Source organism: Corvus kubaryi, unplaced genomic scaffold (genome assembly GCF_017639235.1).
Source record: "Corvus kubaryi isolate FWS band 111438036 unplaced genomic scaffold, C.kubaryi_AGA036_p1.0 split1-37374, whole genome shotgun sequence".
NCBI classification, from domain to species: Eukaryota; Metazoa; Chordata; class Aves; order Passeriformes; family Corvidae; genus Corvus; species Corvus kubaryi.
In genome coordinates this window covers 1,665,733-1,684,227 of record NW_024582079.1, presented here as the reverse complement: position 1 = coordinate 1,684,227, position 18,495 = coordinate 1,665,733, and the positions used below count along the sequence as shown (strand labels likewise).

Here is an 18,495-nt window from a genome sequence, read left to right as displayed (position 1 = left end):
ATATTCTTTTTGTTTTCCTAAAACCATACAGAAAGCTTTCTGGTAATTTCATCTGCAAAAATACACCAGAGGGGGAGGAAACTTCACCTAAAGCTGAATATTCATTTCCCATGTTGAGAACTACCCCTGTATCTGTTCAAACCTCACTGCAATCTAAAGGGGGAATGTTAGCGTTTACTGGGGTTTGGGGTGGAAAGGAGAGGAGGAGGCAGAAGCAGACTGGGACAAAGAGGACTGAAGAAGGGTCCATGTCCCTTCACCTTGGTCCAGCCCTGAACAACTCCCCCACAGTCAGGATGCTCTATTTGTACAACAAAAATCCCCCAAAGCTCCTGCACCGTGTCTGGTCTCCCCACACTGCCATCTCTCCTTGCTGCCTCCCTTCTCTTCCCTCTGCCTCCTGCCTTTTCAGGACAGGACCACCTTTTCATCCTCTCCCTGCTGCCTGTGCAGCATGGAGCACCCTGGGGCTTCTTGGCGGCAGCCGAGGTTTCTGGGGGCTCCCCCAACCCAAACAACAACAACCACCTTCAAAGTGCCTCTCGCATGCAGCTGCTCTGAGGGCAGATTCAGGTTTCCCCCACCCCCTTCTCCCCATCCCTCCTTACAACACCCACCTGGCAGATAGTTAAAAACAATCTTTGAGTTTTTCAGGTGTGTTGGAGGGATTTACCTGACATATTCCACCAGCCCACCACCCCCCCCCCCCCCCCCCCCCCGTGCAGTTGAGGTCCTGGATTTCATGGCAATGCTAGTTAATCTAACAGTAAAAAGCGCTGCAATTATTTGGCTCTAAGGCTTGGGTCCTTGCCCAGCTCTGACACACGCACACATACACACACACACAACTTCACTTCTGCAGCGAGGGAGCGGGCGATGCCTCTCCTCCTCCTCCTCCTCCAGCCCATCACGGAAGGGCTGGCGCTCCTGCGAGCCAGTTCCACCCCTCGCAACTTTCTCCTTCGCTGCTCCCGACCGGTGCCGCCGGAGTTTTAGCCGGCAAAACCCCTTCTTGCAGGAATTTCTCGGAGCCCTCTCCTCTGATCTGCAAGCACCATGGACCCCCGGCAGCCAGCGAGGTGCTGCTGCGGGAGAGGATTTTCAGCGGAGGGAGCAGAGAGGCAGTAAACTTCAGGAGAGGTCTCTCTCCTGTTGCAACAGGTAAGGCACGCTGCTAGCCGGTGTGGGGAGCTGAAATGACTCAGGGAGCAGTCTGTGCAGCATGGATGGAGGAAGGCATGGAGGATGCAGAGATTTACTCGTGAAACTGCTTTTGCACGTGAATAAATTTCGCTGGAAGCAGCTTCCTCCTACAGAGAGAGGTTTGGGATGCAGAGCTCTTCGTCCCTTCCTCCCTTCTGGCAGCCTTAGCATGGGGCATATGGAAGGAGGCAGGAAAAGCTTCATTCGTGTTTGCATCTGCTCTTAGCTGGGAAGCTTCAGCAGGCTGCAGCCAGTGCAAGCAGGTGGGCTCCAGGTATCAAAGGCGAAAGCGACGCTGCAGAGCAAGGCAGGTGTGGAGGGACTGAGCAGAGAAGCACTCCAGGTGTCTGAATGGGGCAGGATTTCTGCAGGGAGTGAGCTTGTGCTGGAGTAAGTGGATGAGCTGGGGCAGGAGCAGTGATGGCGTCTGGCTGTAGGCTCAGCTATTGGCCATGTACAACCCCACTAACCGGGCTGAGGTGGAACCACTCCAAACTCTGTCCCCACATGCCCTGTTAAGCCACTTCCACTGTCACCTCGAACTGGGCTGTGCCTTGGGGATCCCCGAGTGCAGTCACAGCGCTGGTGTTTCCCAGCCCAGCTTCCCTGTACACTCAGGTAAGAGCTCCTCACCTGCCCTTGTCCCCCTCCACGATGGGCAGCAGAGCCAGGGAGCTGAAGCCAGAGCCACCGTTTGTATCTCTGCACCTTTGTTCACTGTCAGGTGCCTTGTGACAAGATGAAATCCCACAGCAAGCCCAGTCCCACTTCAGGGCGTGCAGGAACTATTTCCTATGTACATGTGCAGGACTGATAAAAGAGGTGGAAATACAGGGAGGGAGGCCTGGGCACTTGGAGCCAACGGCGCCCTTCCAAACTGCAGTTATCAGCTAATCAGCCTCCCGGGGAACTGAAGGCGGACTCGGTGGAGCACAGCACTCCAGAGGGGCAAAGATCAGCGGTCACGCGACTGGGGTTGCTTCAGAGAAAACCCTTAAAAAAAGCTGTTGCTCCTTTGCGTTTGTGGCTGCGGAGGGCTGAGAGTTTCCAGCATGTGTGGAAATTCAGGCTGTGTGGTGGTATGAGCTGGGCAGGCTCTGCTGGGCAGGTAGGGCTGTGGCCAACTGGCTCCTGCTTCGCCCAGGGTGCCCTGGATCCCGGCAGGAGGACATGGAATGCTCTGTGCCCCCTATTCCGGCACTCAGAGGGCCAAAGAGCAGGCAGGGGATGTGTAGGGAACTGCCGTGGCTCTCTAGGCTGGCGGCTAGAGAGACCTGGGAGGTTATCGGAGCTTCGGGACGGAAAGCAAACAGTCTGTATTGGGCTCCTGAGGAAGGCTGGGCTGTCTCGGTATTCGAGACAGCAAACTCTCCGGGCTTGGTATTGTGTACCTTTATCATCTCCTAAAATGCAGCGCACTTCACCTTACCGGGAATGGTTCGGGGACATCCTCGTGTCTGGTACGGGGTTGGGGTTCCTGCGGGTCTGGGCAGGGGAGAGGTCTCTAACCCAGCCGGGGGGTTCTGTCTCTGCTTCTCCCCATCTGCCTATTGTGCTCCGGCATGCTCTGTAACATTCCCAAAATGAGCCCAACTGCCCTGCCTGTGGAGGAGAGAGCGCAGCAGGACCTGCTCTTCTCCCGAGCCTTTCCCGTAGCTACAGCTCACACCATGGATGCATTTCAAACCCTAATGTTCTCAAGCCAGTGCATCTCCCAATCCTGCAAACAAACAAGCATCATTCATGTACGAAGGGAGAGTTCAAAGGAGGCACAACACCTGGAATCAGACATCTGTTAGGAACTAATGCATTTTGCATCCTGCTCTCCTGCCAATTGCTCCAAGGCAAGTCCTACAGGATTGTTCCAGCTACCTCCATGCTACAGCAATGGCATTCCCTGCTCCGTGCACCTCGCTTTGTTTCTTGCCACGTGTGGAGCATGCAAGTGCAGCTGCACCTCGAGCAGTTAGCAGTGGGCTTCCTCCTGTACCATGGACAAACATAAGAGTATTAAATACCCCTGAGCCCTTTTAAATTTTTCAAACTGGGTTCGCAGCATGGATGCTGCATTGTCTACTAACAAGCTGATTTGCTGAGCAAGCAATTTTTCCTCTAACCACACTTTTTCCGTGGTAATGAGGCAGGTACTGGTTTATTAGCTAAGAAACTTTCTTTCCTAATTCTTGGAAGTAGGAGCTCCAGGGAGGGGCAGGCTGTTAGGAAGGTTTGTAGCTCAGAAATGGACAAGCAACAGGATTGAAACAAACCAAAGGAAATAGTTTCTTTTTCTATACAGAGAGCATAATTACCTTGTGGAATAAATTGCCACAGGATATTGCTGATACCAAAAGTTCTATTTGGCTTCAAGCAAGGTTTTGATCCGTTTGGGATGGATGGCTCCAGTGAAGGTTTTTAAATGCAACAGCCCAAGATCAGCCATGTACATGCACTAATGCTGAAAAGTGGGAGAAAGAGCAGGTTACCTGAGCCTTCTTTCTTATGCTCCTCCACTAAGTAATCAAAACTGCCCATTTTGGGGCAGAGAATAGAGAGGTAGCCAAGCAGGGCTATTTTGATGCTCTTACATTGTGTGACTATTTTTGAGTGGCTGTACATTGGATAGATGCTGTGACTCAGGCAGGCTGGGAGGTGCTGGTTATGCCATGAATAGATACTCCATATGGCTCAGGTTGACAGGGACACTCTGTGCCCAGCCTGGTTGTCACAGGTGCTCCAAGCAGTGTCCCTGTGCCACTGCTGGCTCCACAGAGGTGCTGCAATGGCAGGAGATTTTAGAAGTCTGCTTCCAGCAGAGTCCGGAGCAGGAGGGAGTGACCAGTGCTGGGAGCATAATGAGAGCTGACAAGGACACACTGTGGCAATGAGACCAGCCTGGGCAAACGCGTCTGTCCCGGGGGTTAATCTTTTCTCCGGGGAAACCCTGAGCTCCCCAGGGCACGGGCTGGCCTTGCAGCAGCTTGTGCAGCGCTGTGGACACAGCACAGCAGGTGGGTGGCTGTGGTTAGGTCTGGGAGCTGAAGGTTTTCTATCAGTTTGCAGGTATCCCTTTGCATTGAATAAATGTCTGCTGCAGGGAATTTTTGTGGCGCAGCTACTGGCGTCCTGGCCAGCCATCCTTTTACGAGGGAGGGTCATGCCCTGATTGTCTCGTTCATTTTCTGTCCTCTGTGTCCTTACGCTGCCTCCAAACACAGGAAAGGGACGGGAAGGAGCAGCACAAGGCAGACAGATGGCAGTGGAGTGAGAGAGGCTGCAGGCAGAGCAGAAAGCTGCTCTCCGTGCTCACCTTCGGGCAGCAGAAGGGAAAGACCAGCAGGGTGCTGGGCAGGGGAAGGAGAAGATCGTCAGATGAGTGCAGGGACAGGTCTGCGGGTGAATGAGAATTGCCGGGCAGGAGGGAAAAGGTGAGGGAGGAGCACGGTGGGCAGGGCTGTGCTGCAGGGCAGACAGAAGCCTCTCCTGCTGAGCGCTGGGGCTCCTCACCTGCATCCAGCCGGGCACAAGGTCCCTCACGCAGCTCTTCGTGCCAAGGTGCTCTTGGGCTCCTTCCCAAAGAATTTTAGCGATTTTAGGATAACATGTATGCTCCTCACAGGGAATCACAGAAAGGGCACTGGAGGACTACCAGCACTCAGGGGATGAGGGCAGTGGCCTCATGACCAACACCAGGTGGAGTTAAGGTGAGCATGAGGACTCACAGGGTCAGAGCCCCTTCAAGACTGGGCAGAGCTGCTGCTCTCACCAGGCCGGGGTGAACTGAGCCCTGTTTGGATTTACAGCTCTGGTGGGTCAGATGGAAGTTGTGTTCTGGGACCTCAGCTCTCCCAGCTCTGCAGCACCTAAGTAAACAGCTGTTTTGTGAGCAGCAGAATTCATGAAGCTTGGTTGCCTGCGGCGCTCCCTCTTGTGTGGATTCTCTGATGTCTAATAATTGGGTTGGGCTCACATTAGAGCTTTTTCTTCCAGCTGGGAGTCCTAATTTGGATTTCTCTCCTCTCTCCTGCTACTTTTCACAAGCTTGTGCAAACTCCTTTCAAGTCTTTACCTATCTGGTTAAATTTGGTTGAAGCTGGCCAGTGGATCTGAAAGGTAGCAGGATTGACAGTATGGTCCCACACACCAGCTTCCCTCAGCAGTCTGCAGACAGGGGAATGGTTATCAATGTAAGATAACTTGCATCCCATGCATGAGGAAAAAAGGCTCAGTATGAGTTTTGGCAGGAGAAAGCAATGAGAGAAGATCCCTTGTGGGCTCTCACAGCTAGTTTGCAGTGACTGAGGTATGTGGTCCTTGGTGCTAAAAAGCCTCATGGCAGCTGAATCACAGGGTGAGTGCTGCACAGTCCCAGCAGCAGCAGCAGAGTTGGGGCACACTCATGTGAGATCCTGGCACGCTCCACCTGGCTCTTGTGCCAACATGTTTGGGCTGCTGCAGTGTGGGGCCCAACCCCAAGGCCCCTCACACCCTGCCTGGTGAGCAGCTCCCACCAAGACCCTTTCCTACCAACACTGCTCCTTCTCCAGCCCCCAGGGCTGTTTCTTGTGCCAGGTACTCCATTTGCATGAGAGCCACCAGTGGGATGTGCTGTCTCCTTCCTGTCTTCTGGCTGTCATAGCTGCTGTCCTTGTCCACCCCTCAACATTTCCCTGGTTATCTGTGCAGTGGCAGCTTTTGGATCATAAGCAGGATTTATCCCCTGGCTCCCATAACTGGGGAGAGCAGAGAAAAGACATTAGGAATAATGCATAAGAATGCTTCCCTCTTGGCACAAGCAAGTCCACCTCCCTGATGTCACACTTTCCCTGGGATAGGAGCCAGCAGTTGGCACTGCAAGGTTCCCTCACCGCCCAGACCCTACTGAGGGCTCTGGAGCTGTTTGATTAATTCTTGCCCTAGAATGATGTTGCAGTGCCAAGACAGAGAGAGATCATTGACCCTCACAACTCTATGGAGAGTTCAAGCCTGTTCTAGTTCTCCTGTGCCTAACAGGTGAGCTTACAGCAATGACACCTCAGCTAGGTGACAAATCTGAGCTAGGCCTGGGTGTTGGCAGCAGTACAAAATCCAGCTCTCCCTGGATTTCTCACAGAGCAGTGGACAGAAATGCACATTACAGGTGGAAAGACAGCAAGAGAAAACCTTTGCCTTTGTGTACACTGATGCTCTTGGACAGAGGATGGCTTGGAGGCAAAGACACACAGCACCTGCTTGCTCCAGGGCAGTAGGAGCTGCATCAGGGCACAGCCAAAGCCCCGAGGATGGGGGAATGGGTGAGATGTCCAAGGGGGAAGGGGGTGAGTGTCTGGCTGGAGGAAGCCACAGTAAGATGTCATGGAGCAAGGTGCCTTTAGAGCCAGTCTGGGTCTGAGCATGCAGCCTGTGAAATCTGGCAGTGACAGAGGTGGCAAAAGCATCCAGCTGTAATGGACGGAAGGAGGAGTTGGACATCAGAGTAACTAAATGCTTCCCAGATACCCTTCCCATGTGGAAGGCCATCCTGCCCTCTCCTCTCCTGCTCAACTCATCCTTGTCTTGCACCACTCAAGGGACAGCATCCCACCCTGTTCCCACTGTCAGCCCTGAAGGGTGGTTGTTGGCAGGACCCCTGGCAGGTCCCCTGGCCATGGCAGACCAGGCCTGGGGAAGGCAGGGCTGCCTCAGAATGAAGCATTTTTACCAAACCCTGCAGCAATACACAGAAAAAAGGCTATCTCTGCCATATCTCCCAGCCTGGTCCCAGACTGCCCCACAGAACTCAATGTCTCACAGGCTTCCCCCAAACTCCTTCAAGGGAGTCTCTCTTCCACCAACCCCCCATAGAGGCTGCCTATCCAAGCTCCCTGGGGTACCCAAACCCCCCAGGGTTAAAGCACCTGCCTGGTTTGGCTGGGGGATGATGGAAGGAACATCTCTGTAGTGCTTTAGGACTGTGCCTGCTCTGCTCAGGGACATTTGTGTGACCCCCTGCCATGCTGGGCAGGCCAGAGAAAGAGTCACTGCTCTGCATGCCAGCATGAGACTCATTAATCCCACGGCTTTCCGTGGCTCTGCAGCTGAGGAGCCCTTGGTACAGCCCACCCCAGCAGTACACAGCTGCTTTACCCCCAGGAGCAGAGCTGAACCGTGACAGGGTCATGGCGCAGGTCTGGCGCTGCCACTCACTGCCGTGACAGGATTTCATGGGACTCTCCAAGCAAGGGCAGCCCTTGGTTGTAAAAGGCACGTGCACCGGGTTCTACCTGAGCAGCCACCTCGCTCCAGGCTGTCCAGCAACCTGGAAACAATTTCCAAAACTCTGTCCAAGCCATTCAGGGATTGGAAAGTCGACATGGGGAAGGAACAGCCCAGCCGTGCCTGGATGGAATCTGCAAGTCCAGCAGAAAGCTGCACCCACACTAACACAGCCCCCAAGCAGGCTGGTGCAAGCAGTTCTGCACACATCAGCCCTAAGAAACCATCCACAGGCGCTGGAAAACCCCGAGATACATTGAAGAAGGAAACACCGTAACTTCAGGGGCTTTTTCATTAGTTTTCTGGCTTTGTGTAGTACCTCCAGGATGTGTTTCTTCTGCTTCGCTGCAGAACCAAGCAGAGGCTGCACAACCAAATGCAGGAGCAGGATCTCCAAGGATGGGATGGTTTTGTTTGTTCTTTTTCGAAGCCCAAGAAAAAACAGTTTGAAAAATACCCATCTCCACAGAGAATTCAAACCCCACGGGGCTGTGAGCAACCATCAGAGAACTCCCCAAATGGAAAAGCATCCAATTCCCACTAAAATCACTGTGGCAGAGGAGAGGGCAAACATTAACCCAGCAGCATAATCCCCCTGGCAGGGTGTACAGGGGCTATTTCAGCATTGGGAAGCAAAACATCTCACACGTGGCTCAACACCGCGTCCATTTAACTCTGTGCCTTTGCAACACTGAAAGCCCAGGGACTGCTTTCTAGTTGATGCTATGTGGCAGGCAGCTGTAAGGATATTGCCCCACCTGTAGCTGAGCCCCTTCTGCTCTGCCAAGCCAGCAGAAGACAGTGTCCCATCTCCTATTACCTTTCCCAAAACCTTGCACCCACCATTTTATGGGATTTACTCCCTTTGCTTTCTGTCTCTATTTCACAATGACAGTTGAATTCTTTGTTAAACTGATTACTTGAACAGCCAATCTCATCTCCCGTCTTTCCCTGAACTCACTCTTCTTGCAGCCTCTGACAAAGAAGCTGATGTGTTTGGAGGTGATTTGGCTTGTTCCTATCCTGGGGAAGAGGCTGTTTCTTGTAGTGAAGAAAAAACTGAGAGAAAATGGAGGGAGGTGAGGGAACAAAGCAAGAGAGGAAGAGAACTTGGTATACATGCTGGCAAAAGAGTAATAGGGGAACAGTTGTCCTTATTTTCCAATGAAAATGATGATTTTTCTTTAATCTTCTGATCTCAAAACCTTGGGCCAAACCTCCACCACAGCTCATGACGGGAATGCTGCTCTGGGTGCACACAGCTCTTGCTTTGTTTTGTGTTTTGGGTTTTTATTGCTTTTAAATGCTCCTCTTGAAGGGAATCAAAAGGAGGGGCTGGGGCCACACCTGCTTCCTGGCAGGCTGCAGCACTTTTCCATGATACAGCCAACAAACATAGCAGCCCACATGGTGCAGGAGACCCCTGGGAGGGCCCCCAGAGGACCCCCTGGCTATGCCCCAGCCACTCACACCAGCTGGCCAGAATAGCCCAAATCCCTCTAAATCGCCCATCTCCGTGGCCTCCACACACACACACTTCGAATCTCAGCACTGTGTTTGTTCCCTCCTTTTAAGCCAACAGATTTGGGCATGTCTTTGACAGAGGTTCACAATTTGGATGTTAAATTTAGACGCGCGCTCAGGCTCTGATTAGAGATACACCGACTGTTTACTCGCTTTGCGGGGAGTTTGCATCTACAGGGCTGAGGGCGAAGCCCCCCGAGGCTCTCTGATCCTTGCCTGGTGATTAGCAAAGGAGGCTGAATCACTACATAATGATGCCCTGGTATTTCCCTCAGTCGGGAGCGTGCCCTACCTTCCACACTCCATCCCACCCATGGGCTTCCTCCAGCACTTCTACCTCCCCATGTGCAACCAGCTCCAGAAGGCCATGAAAGGGAGAAGTGGAGCACTCAGGAGTAGAAATAAATGATCCCATGGAATGGCATTTCAGAGGTAGGTAAGGGTGTTCAAGTGTTAGATGCTTGCAGCTGATCTGGCAGCCCTGAAGTGGGCGTGGCCCTTGCCACAGGTCCCATGGATCACGCACTCATTACTGTCAGCACAAGAACATGGGGTAGCACAGCTCAGAAAAGCAGGAAGAATGGTTCTCTTCATCTGCATGAAAAATCTCTTTGCTTCACCCAATTTCAACTTGGAGATCCTTGAATTCCATGGCAAAGACCCCTGAGCTTGGCAGTGCTGCCCCTCCTTGGTAGCCATCTACATTTGGGACTAAGGGCCCATAAATTGATTTTTTTGCTGGTTTCATGCTATGCACAGCTTTCAACCCACAGAACAAAAGTCATAGAAACCCACCTCATTTCTGCTGGTTCATTGCTGTCACCTTCCAGGGCCAGTCCCAACAGGATTTTCCCTGGAGCTGAGCCAAGGGAGCAGTTACCCAGATTACCCCTCTGTTCAGAGCACTGTCCCCTGTTTTTCTGTTAAGTTTCACCACAGCCTTTGATAATGTCCCAGTCCCACTTCTGGGTAGTTGTGCATTGTGAGTGGGGCATAAATAATTCCAGAAGCAGGAGGCAGAGCAGGGACAGGACAGTCATCTCCTGGAAGATCTGTTACACTTCAAATTGCACTAAAACCATGCTGGGGAAAGAGAAACAAGACCTTAGAGCATGATTGCTTCCCAGTGCAGCCTACTAAAGGAGAGACTCCAGGCTGCAGGTTGTAGGTGATTGTTTCCAGGCCCAGGGTGGGAAGTTGCTGTCAGGGAACGCAACAGAGACTCTCTGTGATACTGTTCAAGCTTTGAGCATGCTCCTGACACAAAGAGAAACTTTTAGACTTGAAAAGTTGATGGTGATGCCTCCTAGACAATTCTCCCTAAGTTTTGATGGTGTTTTTCAAAGTTTCAGATAATTTCCAGAGGAAATGAGGTTTCTGCCTCATGCCCCAGATGCACAGTCACTCTCCATCCCTCATAATAATAGCTGAAGCCATTGATTGCTTTCAGTCCAGCTTGTAATGGAGAGCACAGCTCTAAGAAATACTGAGGTCACAACAGGTTTTGCAAAATAATTATCTGGACAGAGGAGTAAAACCCTGCTAATACAGAGGAAAAAAACAGCAATGTAAGTGAAGCCCTTCTTAGATGTCAGGAAATACACAGGGAAGAGTGAGGTTAAGTACATTCCAGGAGAGATTCAGACGAAAGCTTGCATCTTGTTAAATGCCAGAAAACCCACTCCTTGCTCAAGGTTATCCTCCCATTTTGAATTGCTGGTGCCCAGGAAGGCATGTGCTCTGGCTCCTGCTTTTCTTGTGGTTGTGGAGTTCATAACGTCTCTGCTTTGTGGGTTCTCTGATGTCTTACGCGAGATGAGTTCACATTGCCGTTTCAGTACAATTCAATTAAAAAGTCAATTAGCCCAGATACAAAGCGATCGGCTTCATTAAGTCTGCTGTTCGTGGAACAGCTCTGGTTTTGTTGCGGGCTTGTTCTGCTGCCTTACTCCGCTCTGGATTGTGTGGATTACCCCGCTCCCAGTGCTCGCAGACACGCGCGCGCAGCCTGCGAACGTCTTCTCTCCAAGTTCAGCAGTTGAAAAAGTTGGAAGGGAGTAGCTCTAGGCAAGTTCCTACATGCTGCACAGCTCTGAAGCACTGTTAAGCAACAAGCAACAAGCAGAGCTTTTAAGAACATGGTTTTCAACTTCTCAGAATGAGCCACATGCCTTTCTGGGTCACCCATCCCTGCCCTCCAAGATTTTCTTTAATTTTCAGCGCATTTGGGACTATGCTGTGTTTCCTAGAAGTGGAATGATGGCATGAAAAAATGAGTCTGAATTTTGTCACACCTGAATTTTGTTGATTTCTCTTCAACTTCTGGTAGTTTGGCTTCAGCTTCAAACCATTTGTTTCAAAAAGGAAAGACCACAGAGATATTTTTGGATGGTTGGCATCTTATTTAGCAAGGGAAGAAGGATTTGAAGCAAATATGAAACTTACAGCTTTGTATTTATCAGTAATTAGATACCTCAGTGAGAAAATGTGACACATACTGTTAGTTGGGCTCTAACAATTTGTTCCTAACATTCAACTTGAGTTACAAATTGAACTAGTTCTGGCTCTTAAAGAGATGAGTCTTGAAAAAGTGTCTGGAAAAACAAGTCTTCCCTGTTTAAATTAGGAATGTGCCAAATGACTGGCAGGTACTTGATATATAATTTAAATTTAAAACAGGAAGAAACAGTTCTAGATAAAGATCTCTTAGGATATCTAGGGGAAATATATGCACCTATATTTAGCTTATCCCTGGTTTCAACCCCTAACTGCACACACAGCAGCACGCACTTAGCTTTTGAAAAGAATGGGCCTTGATCCTTTAACAAGCTCTGCAAAGCTCCCTAATAAAGTTACATCCCTGTTAATCACATGTGTGCTCCCCAGTTCCTTTTTGATACACCTTGTGCACAAAGATAAACCGTGGAGCCGCAGATGCTTGGGAGTTGTTAGAGAAGGAAGCTGATGGCGGGTGGTCATGGATGGCAGATCCTCCTCAGGAATCCTGACCCTGGGGCTTTGCCATGAGAAGGCAGGAACCAGAGACATTACTCAAGGGCTGAGGGTGACATGGGCAAAGTGTCTTGCTGGAAACCTTCAGTGAACATAGAGGAGGCAACAGGATCAGGCCTATGAATTAGAAGAACTTTGAGGTAACTGAGACACGGCTTGACTAGAAACTGAGTGAAAGCTGTTGGAAAGGCCACACCGTGGAGGTGCACATTCAGAAGGAATTTATACGACATGACATCACTGCTGGGGAAGGACAACACATCCTGTAGCACAGGGAGAGAAAAGGGAAGACAAGCCACGGAGAGGCACACAAAGCAGTTTGTATATTGACTCTCAAAAATACTTAGCAAAAACTTGTGTGGAGAGAGAGGTTAAGATGGAGAAGGGAGGCTGGAGAAACAAAACAAGAGGGAGTTTGGATTGGGGGTGGAGGGTTTAGATATGCTGTTTGACTTGGGAGAAGGCAGAGCGAAGGGAGAGCAAGATTTTTCACAGAATAGCAAGTCAGCCTGATCAGAGCATCTTGCATGACTTTGCACATTTTGCCCTCCATAAGGGCAGAAACTGAAGCAGAAAAAGTGAACAAATCTGAGCCAGCATAGGGATGTGGGAGGACGCTGAGACGGAAGGAAGAAGAGCTGAGCTAACAACTGCATCAATAAAGGTCAGGGTAGAAAGAGCAGGGAGGTGAGGCTGAGCCTATGCAGACTTTCTTCTGTAACACACTGACCTTAATGAGAATTACCAGTGTTCTTCCTTTGACACCTGCAGGGCTCAAGGAGACACCACACCATGGAAATCTCCATCAGGAGGCACTTGCTGAGTGTTGCTGTTTTCCTGATGCATTGTGTGGTCCACAAGGCAAGCTGTGAGAAGGGCAACACTTCCCCTCTGCACTTCACCCACTTTTTCTACAATGCCACCATCTATGAGAATTCAGCCCCCAAGACCTACGTGGAGAGCTACGTCAAAATGGGTATCTACAAGAAAGACCCTGAGTGGGACATCAGGTACAGAATAGCCTCTGGGGACAACACTGGTCTGTTTAAAACAGAGGAGCACGTGATTGGGGATTTCTGCTTCTTGAGAATAAGAACCAGGAGCAGCAACACAGCACTTTTAAACCGTGAGGTCAAAGACAGTTACATGTTAATAATCAAGGCCACAGAGAGCACCTTTGCCTATGAAGCCTGGGCCAAAGTCTTGATCCATATTCTGGACAGAAATGACTTGAAACCTCTCTTTTCACCCCCCTCCTACAAAGTGTCCATCAGACAAGACACTGCTCTAAAAACAGTGGTCAGCATGCTCAGTGCCACTGACGCTGACGCTGGCCAGAACGCGGAGTTCTACTATGCCCTCAACACCAGGTCCAACCTATTCACCGTGCACCCCACCACAGGGGCAGTCATGGTCACAGGCAGGCTGAACAGCACCCATCGAGGCAGGCATAACCTGCAGGTTTTGGCTGTGGACAGAATGAGAAAGATCACGGAGGGGAATGGCTTTGGGAACTTGGCCAGTCTCACAATCCAAGTGGAGCCATCTGCCAGGAAACCCCCCTCTATCTCCTCGGTGGAGGTGACATCACCTGACTCAGACGAAGACTTTATCTATGCAACTCTCTCTGTAGAAAGTGGTGACTCAGAAGCAGGGATTGATTCAGTTGAGTTTGTGGATGGAGATCCGGGAAGACATTTCAAAGCCATCAAATCCTACTGTGGGAGCACTGAGTTCGTGATTGTGTCAAACAAAGAGATAAACTGGTTACTTTACCCATTTGGTTTCAACCTCAGCATGCAAGCCAAGGACAAGAGCAAGCCACCACTCTTCTCTCCTGTCAGAGCTGTCCACATACCTCCCTCCAAGTATGTTTCTGCCAGGTTTGAGAAAGACGTGTACCGGGTCCAGTTCAGTGAATTTTCCCCAGCTGGAAGCCAAGTTGTTATGGTGAAGATCACACCAGTTTTCCCAAATCTTAAATATATTTTGAGACCTACTTCTGACAGCGCAAGCTTTAAGATCAATCCTCGCACTGGACTGATAACTACAGTCAGAGCAATGGACTTCCATGAGCAGTCTAGTTTTGAGCTTGAAGTTACAACCAGTAACAGTCACACATCCACAACTGTTATCGTTGACATCACTGACTGCAACAATCACGCTCCAAGTTTTACTCAGTCTTCGTACCATGGGGCTTTTGATGAAAATGTTCCTCCTGGTACCAGTGTCTTAACAGTAAGGGCTACAGATGAAGATAAAGGAGACAATGGCTTTGTCACCTACAGCATAGCCAACCAGAAATCAGTTCCCTTTGTCATTGACCCCTATTCTGGTGTCATTTCCACCTCCAAGTCGATGGACTATGAGCTGATGCAGAGATGGTACCACCTGCGAGTGTGGGCATCAGATTGGGGCTCACCCTTCCGCCACGAGACAGAGGTGTACGTCTCCCTCACGCTGAGCAATGTCAATGACAACGCTCCTGTGTTTGAGAAGGCAAGCTGCAGTGGCACCATCCCACGGGACTTTCCAGTTGGGAGCCCTGTGGCCACAGTCTCTGCAATCGACAGTGATGAGCTGCAGCATATCAAATATGAAATCAAGTCTGGCAACGAGTTAGAGCATTTTGAACTGAATCCCATCTCTGGAGTAATATCCCTTAGAATATCTCTGCGAGATCTTCCTTCTGAACAGCCGCTTTTCTACTCTTTGAAAATAACTGCGACAGATGGAGAGAACTACGCTTTGCCAACATCTGTAAACATCACTGTGGTCAGCCAAGGTCTCCCCGTCAAAATGCAGTGTGAGGAAACAGGAGTCTTGAAGCAACTGACAGAAACCATCATACACTCCATCGAGTCTCAGTCTCAAGGGCATGGGCAGGATGATGAAATGTCTCCGAACTTGCACCTTATAAACCATAATACTCCTAAGTTCGATGACAACTTTCCACGGTCTATTGATATCATAGAGACTGTTCCGATCAACTCAACTATTGCTGACCTTTCAGCTATTGATCCTGACACTGGTTTTAATGGAAAATTGGTCTATGTGATCTCAGATGGAAATGATGACAGCTGCTTTACCATTGACCTGGAATTGGGTCTCCTTCAAGTCATTTCTCCTTTAGATCATGAACAAACCAGCTTCTACATTCTTAACATTACTGTGTACGACCTTGGCACACCACAAAAATCATCTTGGAAACTATTGGCTGTGAATGTGTTGGATACCAATGATAATACTCCTAAATTCCCTCAAGGTGCCTATTGGGTGGCAATACCAGAACATGTAGCAGCAGGGACAACAATAGCTCAACTGAAAGCAGAAGATGCTGATACAGATGACAATGGGAGAGTAAAATACTCTCTCCTAACCCCCACAGACAAGTTTGCCATTAACAGTGTCACTGGAGAAGTGACGGTTACAGGTGCTCTAGACAGAGAACTGTGGCCTTGCTATGTGCTGAAAATAGAAGCTAGGGACCAGCCCAAAACAGGCTTCCAGCTGTTCTCCATTGCAGACCTCATTGTGACTCTGGAGGATGTAAACGACAACACCCCACAGTGCCTCCCAGCCATCAACAGTGTGAAGGTCCCCGAAGACCTGCCCGTGGGGACCATTCTGCTGTTTCTGGAGGCTTTTGACCCTGACGCTGGCTCTGGGGGGGAGGTGAGGTACAGCCTCATTAACAATGAGGAGATGATGTTCCATGTGGATAAGCTCACCGGGGCGCTCCGTTTGGAGAAGGAGCTGGACTATGAGAAGAGGGACTCTTACAATCTAACGGTGCAGGTCAGTGACGGTGGGAAGCCCTTCTCTCGCTCTTCCCTCTGCCGCCTGGAAGTGAACGTCACTGATGTCAACGAGAACTTGCACCCACCACGCTTTGCCTCCTTTGTCTTCAAAGGCTGGGTGCAGGAGAACAGCCCTAAGGGCACGTCGGTGATGATGGTCACGGCAAAGGACATCGACAGGGGCAAAGATGGAGAGGTTCAGTATTTCCTCCGAGAAGGCACTGGCCTGTCCATCTTCCGCATCGAAAAGGACACAGGTAAGGACATCTTAATTTAATAGTGTACCTTGAAGGCTTAAACTACCTGCTGTGTTTGGCCTGGCTGTTTGCGATGTTGAATGCATTCAAGCCTTTCTTGCTTGTGCGGGGTTATACTAAGTCTATCCCTGTATCTGGGTAGGAACAAGCAGGGGTTTTTCTCCTTAAAATAATGGCAAATCAATGTCTGTCCTCCCCAAAAATACTGAGATCTTCTCTTTCACTTGTGTAACAAAAATGACCCTCAGCACAAGCAAGCCCTCAGCTTCCACACAGTCTCACAGCCAGACACGGTGGGTGCTAGAATTGGTGTCTGCAGCAAAGAGCAGGAGGCAGACTTGAGATACAGACTGCTCTGGCATCAAGGACTGGTTTCCTTAAATCCCTCACAAACACTCTCTGTCCTTCTAGGCACCATACGGACCATAGGATCACTCGACCGAGAGGCAACGTCTCACTACTGGCTGACTGTGCTAGCCCTTGACCAGGGAACAGTTCCTCTGTCTTCCGTGACTGAAATTTATATTGAAGTTACTGATACCAATGACAACCCACCTCAGATGTCCAGACCTGTCTTCTATGCCTCTGTGATGGAGAATTCCCCACCAAATACATCTGTCCTTCAGCTTGATGCCTTCGATCCGGACTCTAGCTCAGAGGGAAGACTGACTTTTCACATCCTAACTGGAAATCCTCAAGGACTCTTCACCATTAACCTCATTACAGGTAAGACTGACCCAGCTCAGCATCTGTTTTTTAGGCTTCCAAGTACCCAGAGGATGTTACATATTCAGTGTAAACAGCCCACACAGTTGCCTTTGTCACACCTTCCTCCTGCAGCAAAAGTCCCAGTCTCCAAATACACTCTGTGGGGGGCCTGAGGATTGAAACCCTCAACCTGAGGGCTGCGATTTGCATCCAGATGGCTCTTAGAATGACACAAATGTGCTACTTTCAAAGCCCTGAACAGCACCAAGCAGTTGTTTTTAATCTTCCCCCTTATAAACAACTGGCCTGTTGCACAGCCTGAGCCAGGCAACACCCTTCTGGAGGTGACTGTTCCTGAGACAGACCCAGGCAGGATTAACGAAAATGAATTCCACTGCACTTAAAGGCTCCACCCATTCTCCAGCACTATTAATGTAGTAAGTGTAGTAAGCCTCCTCTGCCATCTTCCTAGACTGTATCTTTCATCTGAGGATTATTTACCAGATCTTCCAGAGCCATCAAAAACCCACTGATATTTTGTGTAAACAGCTTCCTCAAACTATCCCAGCAGAGCTGACATTGGGCCAGTCTGGCAAGGAAAGCTGTGCCGAGCCCTTCACACCATCAGCTTCTGGGAGAAGAAGGAAGGGGGGGCACAGAGCCTGACTATGGGAGAGGATTATTGCATGACTTTGATCTCCTGCAGATGATAAAAGCAGTTCAGCTACTGCAGCGGGATAGAAGCTTGCTCTCAGGTGAGGAGCTGGATGTATTGAAAAAGGCTAGAGCTGCTCTCAGCTACGTGTTACCAGTGGTGTAATGGCTCTCTGGCAGTGCTCTACAGCTGGCTAGGAGGGGAATGGAAGAAAGAAATTAGTAGTAGTAGTAGTAGTAGTAGTAGTAGTACTAGTATGAAACACTAAAATCCTTTTGTCACAAGAACCTCACAGGGTGTATTTACATGACACTGTATAAATGCACCTGGAGATGTCAGCTAACTGTGACCACTGCTGCCCACAGCTGTAGTTGTCTGCGCTGCCAGAAGCTTTTTAGCCTGGTCAGGACATTGCTCTGCATCCAACTTTCCCACATAATCCAACCAGCTATGCACAACCCAGCCCTGGGACAGCTTGCACAATGTGGGGTTCTGCAGAAATGTTCCTTCAGAAGCCTTGTTGCATAAAACCACTGCCTTTTCAATGGGATGTGGAGCAGGATGGCTATCAGGACACCAGGCTGGCTCTCCTCATCAGCAGAGCAGCCATGCACCCTGCAGGAAATTCAGCCTAATTTATGCTGCAGGCAAAGCTTTCACCTCAGTGTGAGTGCAGCCCTGCAAAGTCACTCATGTTCCATAGCAAAATGAGTGACCCTGGCAAAATCCAAATGTTTGCTAATGAGACACCTCACCTCTAAGCCAACCCATTAATCCCCATCTTAGACAAAAAAAGCTCTCTCAGGTATGAGTCATCTCCTCTCCATCTCTCCCTATACTCAGGTGATTTGGGTGAGAAGAGTGATAAGTTTGTCAGTTCTGAAAGAAACCCATGGGCTGATCTTATCTCTTGGACAGTTGCTGGAGGTCTCTTCTTTAAACCCCGAGCTTGGAGGTTGTTTAAGGTCCTGCTTCCAAGCCTGATGAGGATTCAGTTATCCATTGTTTTACTTGCATGTCACCCAAAAGAACCTATAATTACCTGTGAACATTGGCATAAACGGAGCAGTTATTCCCTCATCTT

General features: G+C 49.9%; 1 protein-coding gene across 1 annotated transcript in view; it reads left to right on the top strand.

The window, feature by feature from the left end:
* Positions 1-836: 836 nt before the first annotated feature.
* Positions 837-18,495, top strand: part of LOC121657785 (protocadherin Fat 2-like) — a 56,602-nt gene continuing 38,943 nt past the window's right edge. Inside the window, exons 1-3 of the mRNA XM_042013877.1 lie at positions 837-1,161; positions 12,763-16,048; positions 16,460-16,774. Coding sequence (XP_041869811.1) covers positions 12,784-16,048; positions 16,460-16,774 — 3,580 coding nt within the window. The 5' untranslated portion in view covers positions 837-1,161; positions 12,763-12,783. The remainder of the gene's footprint in view (positions 1,162-12,762; positions 16,049-16,459; positions 16,775-18,495) is intronic.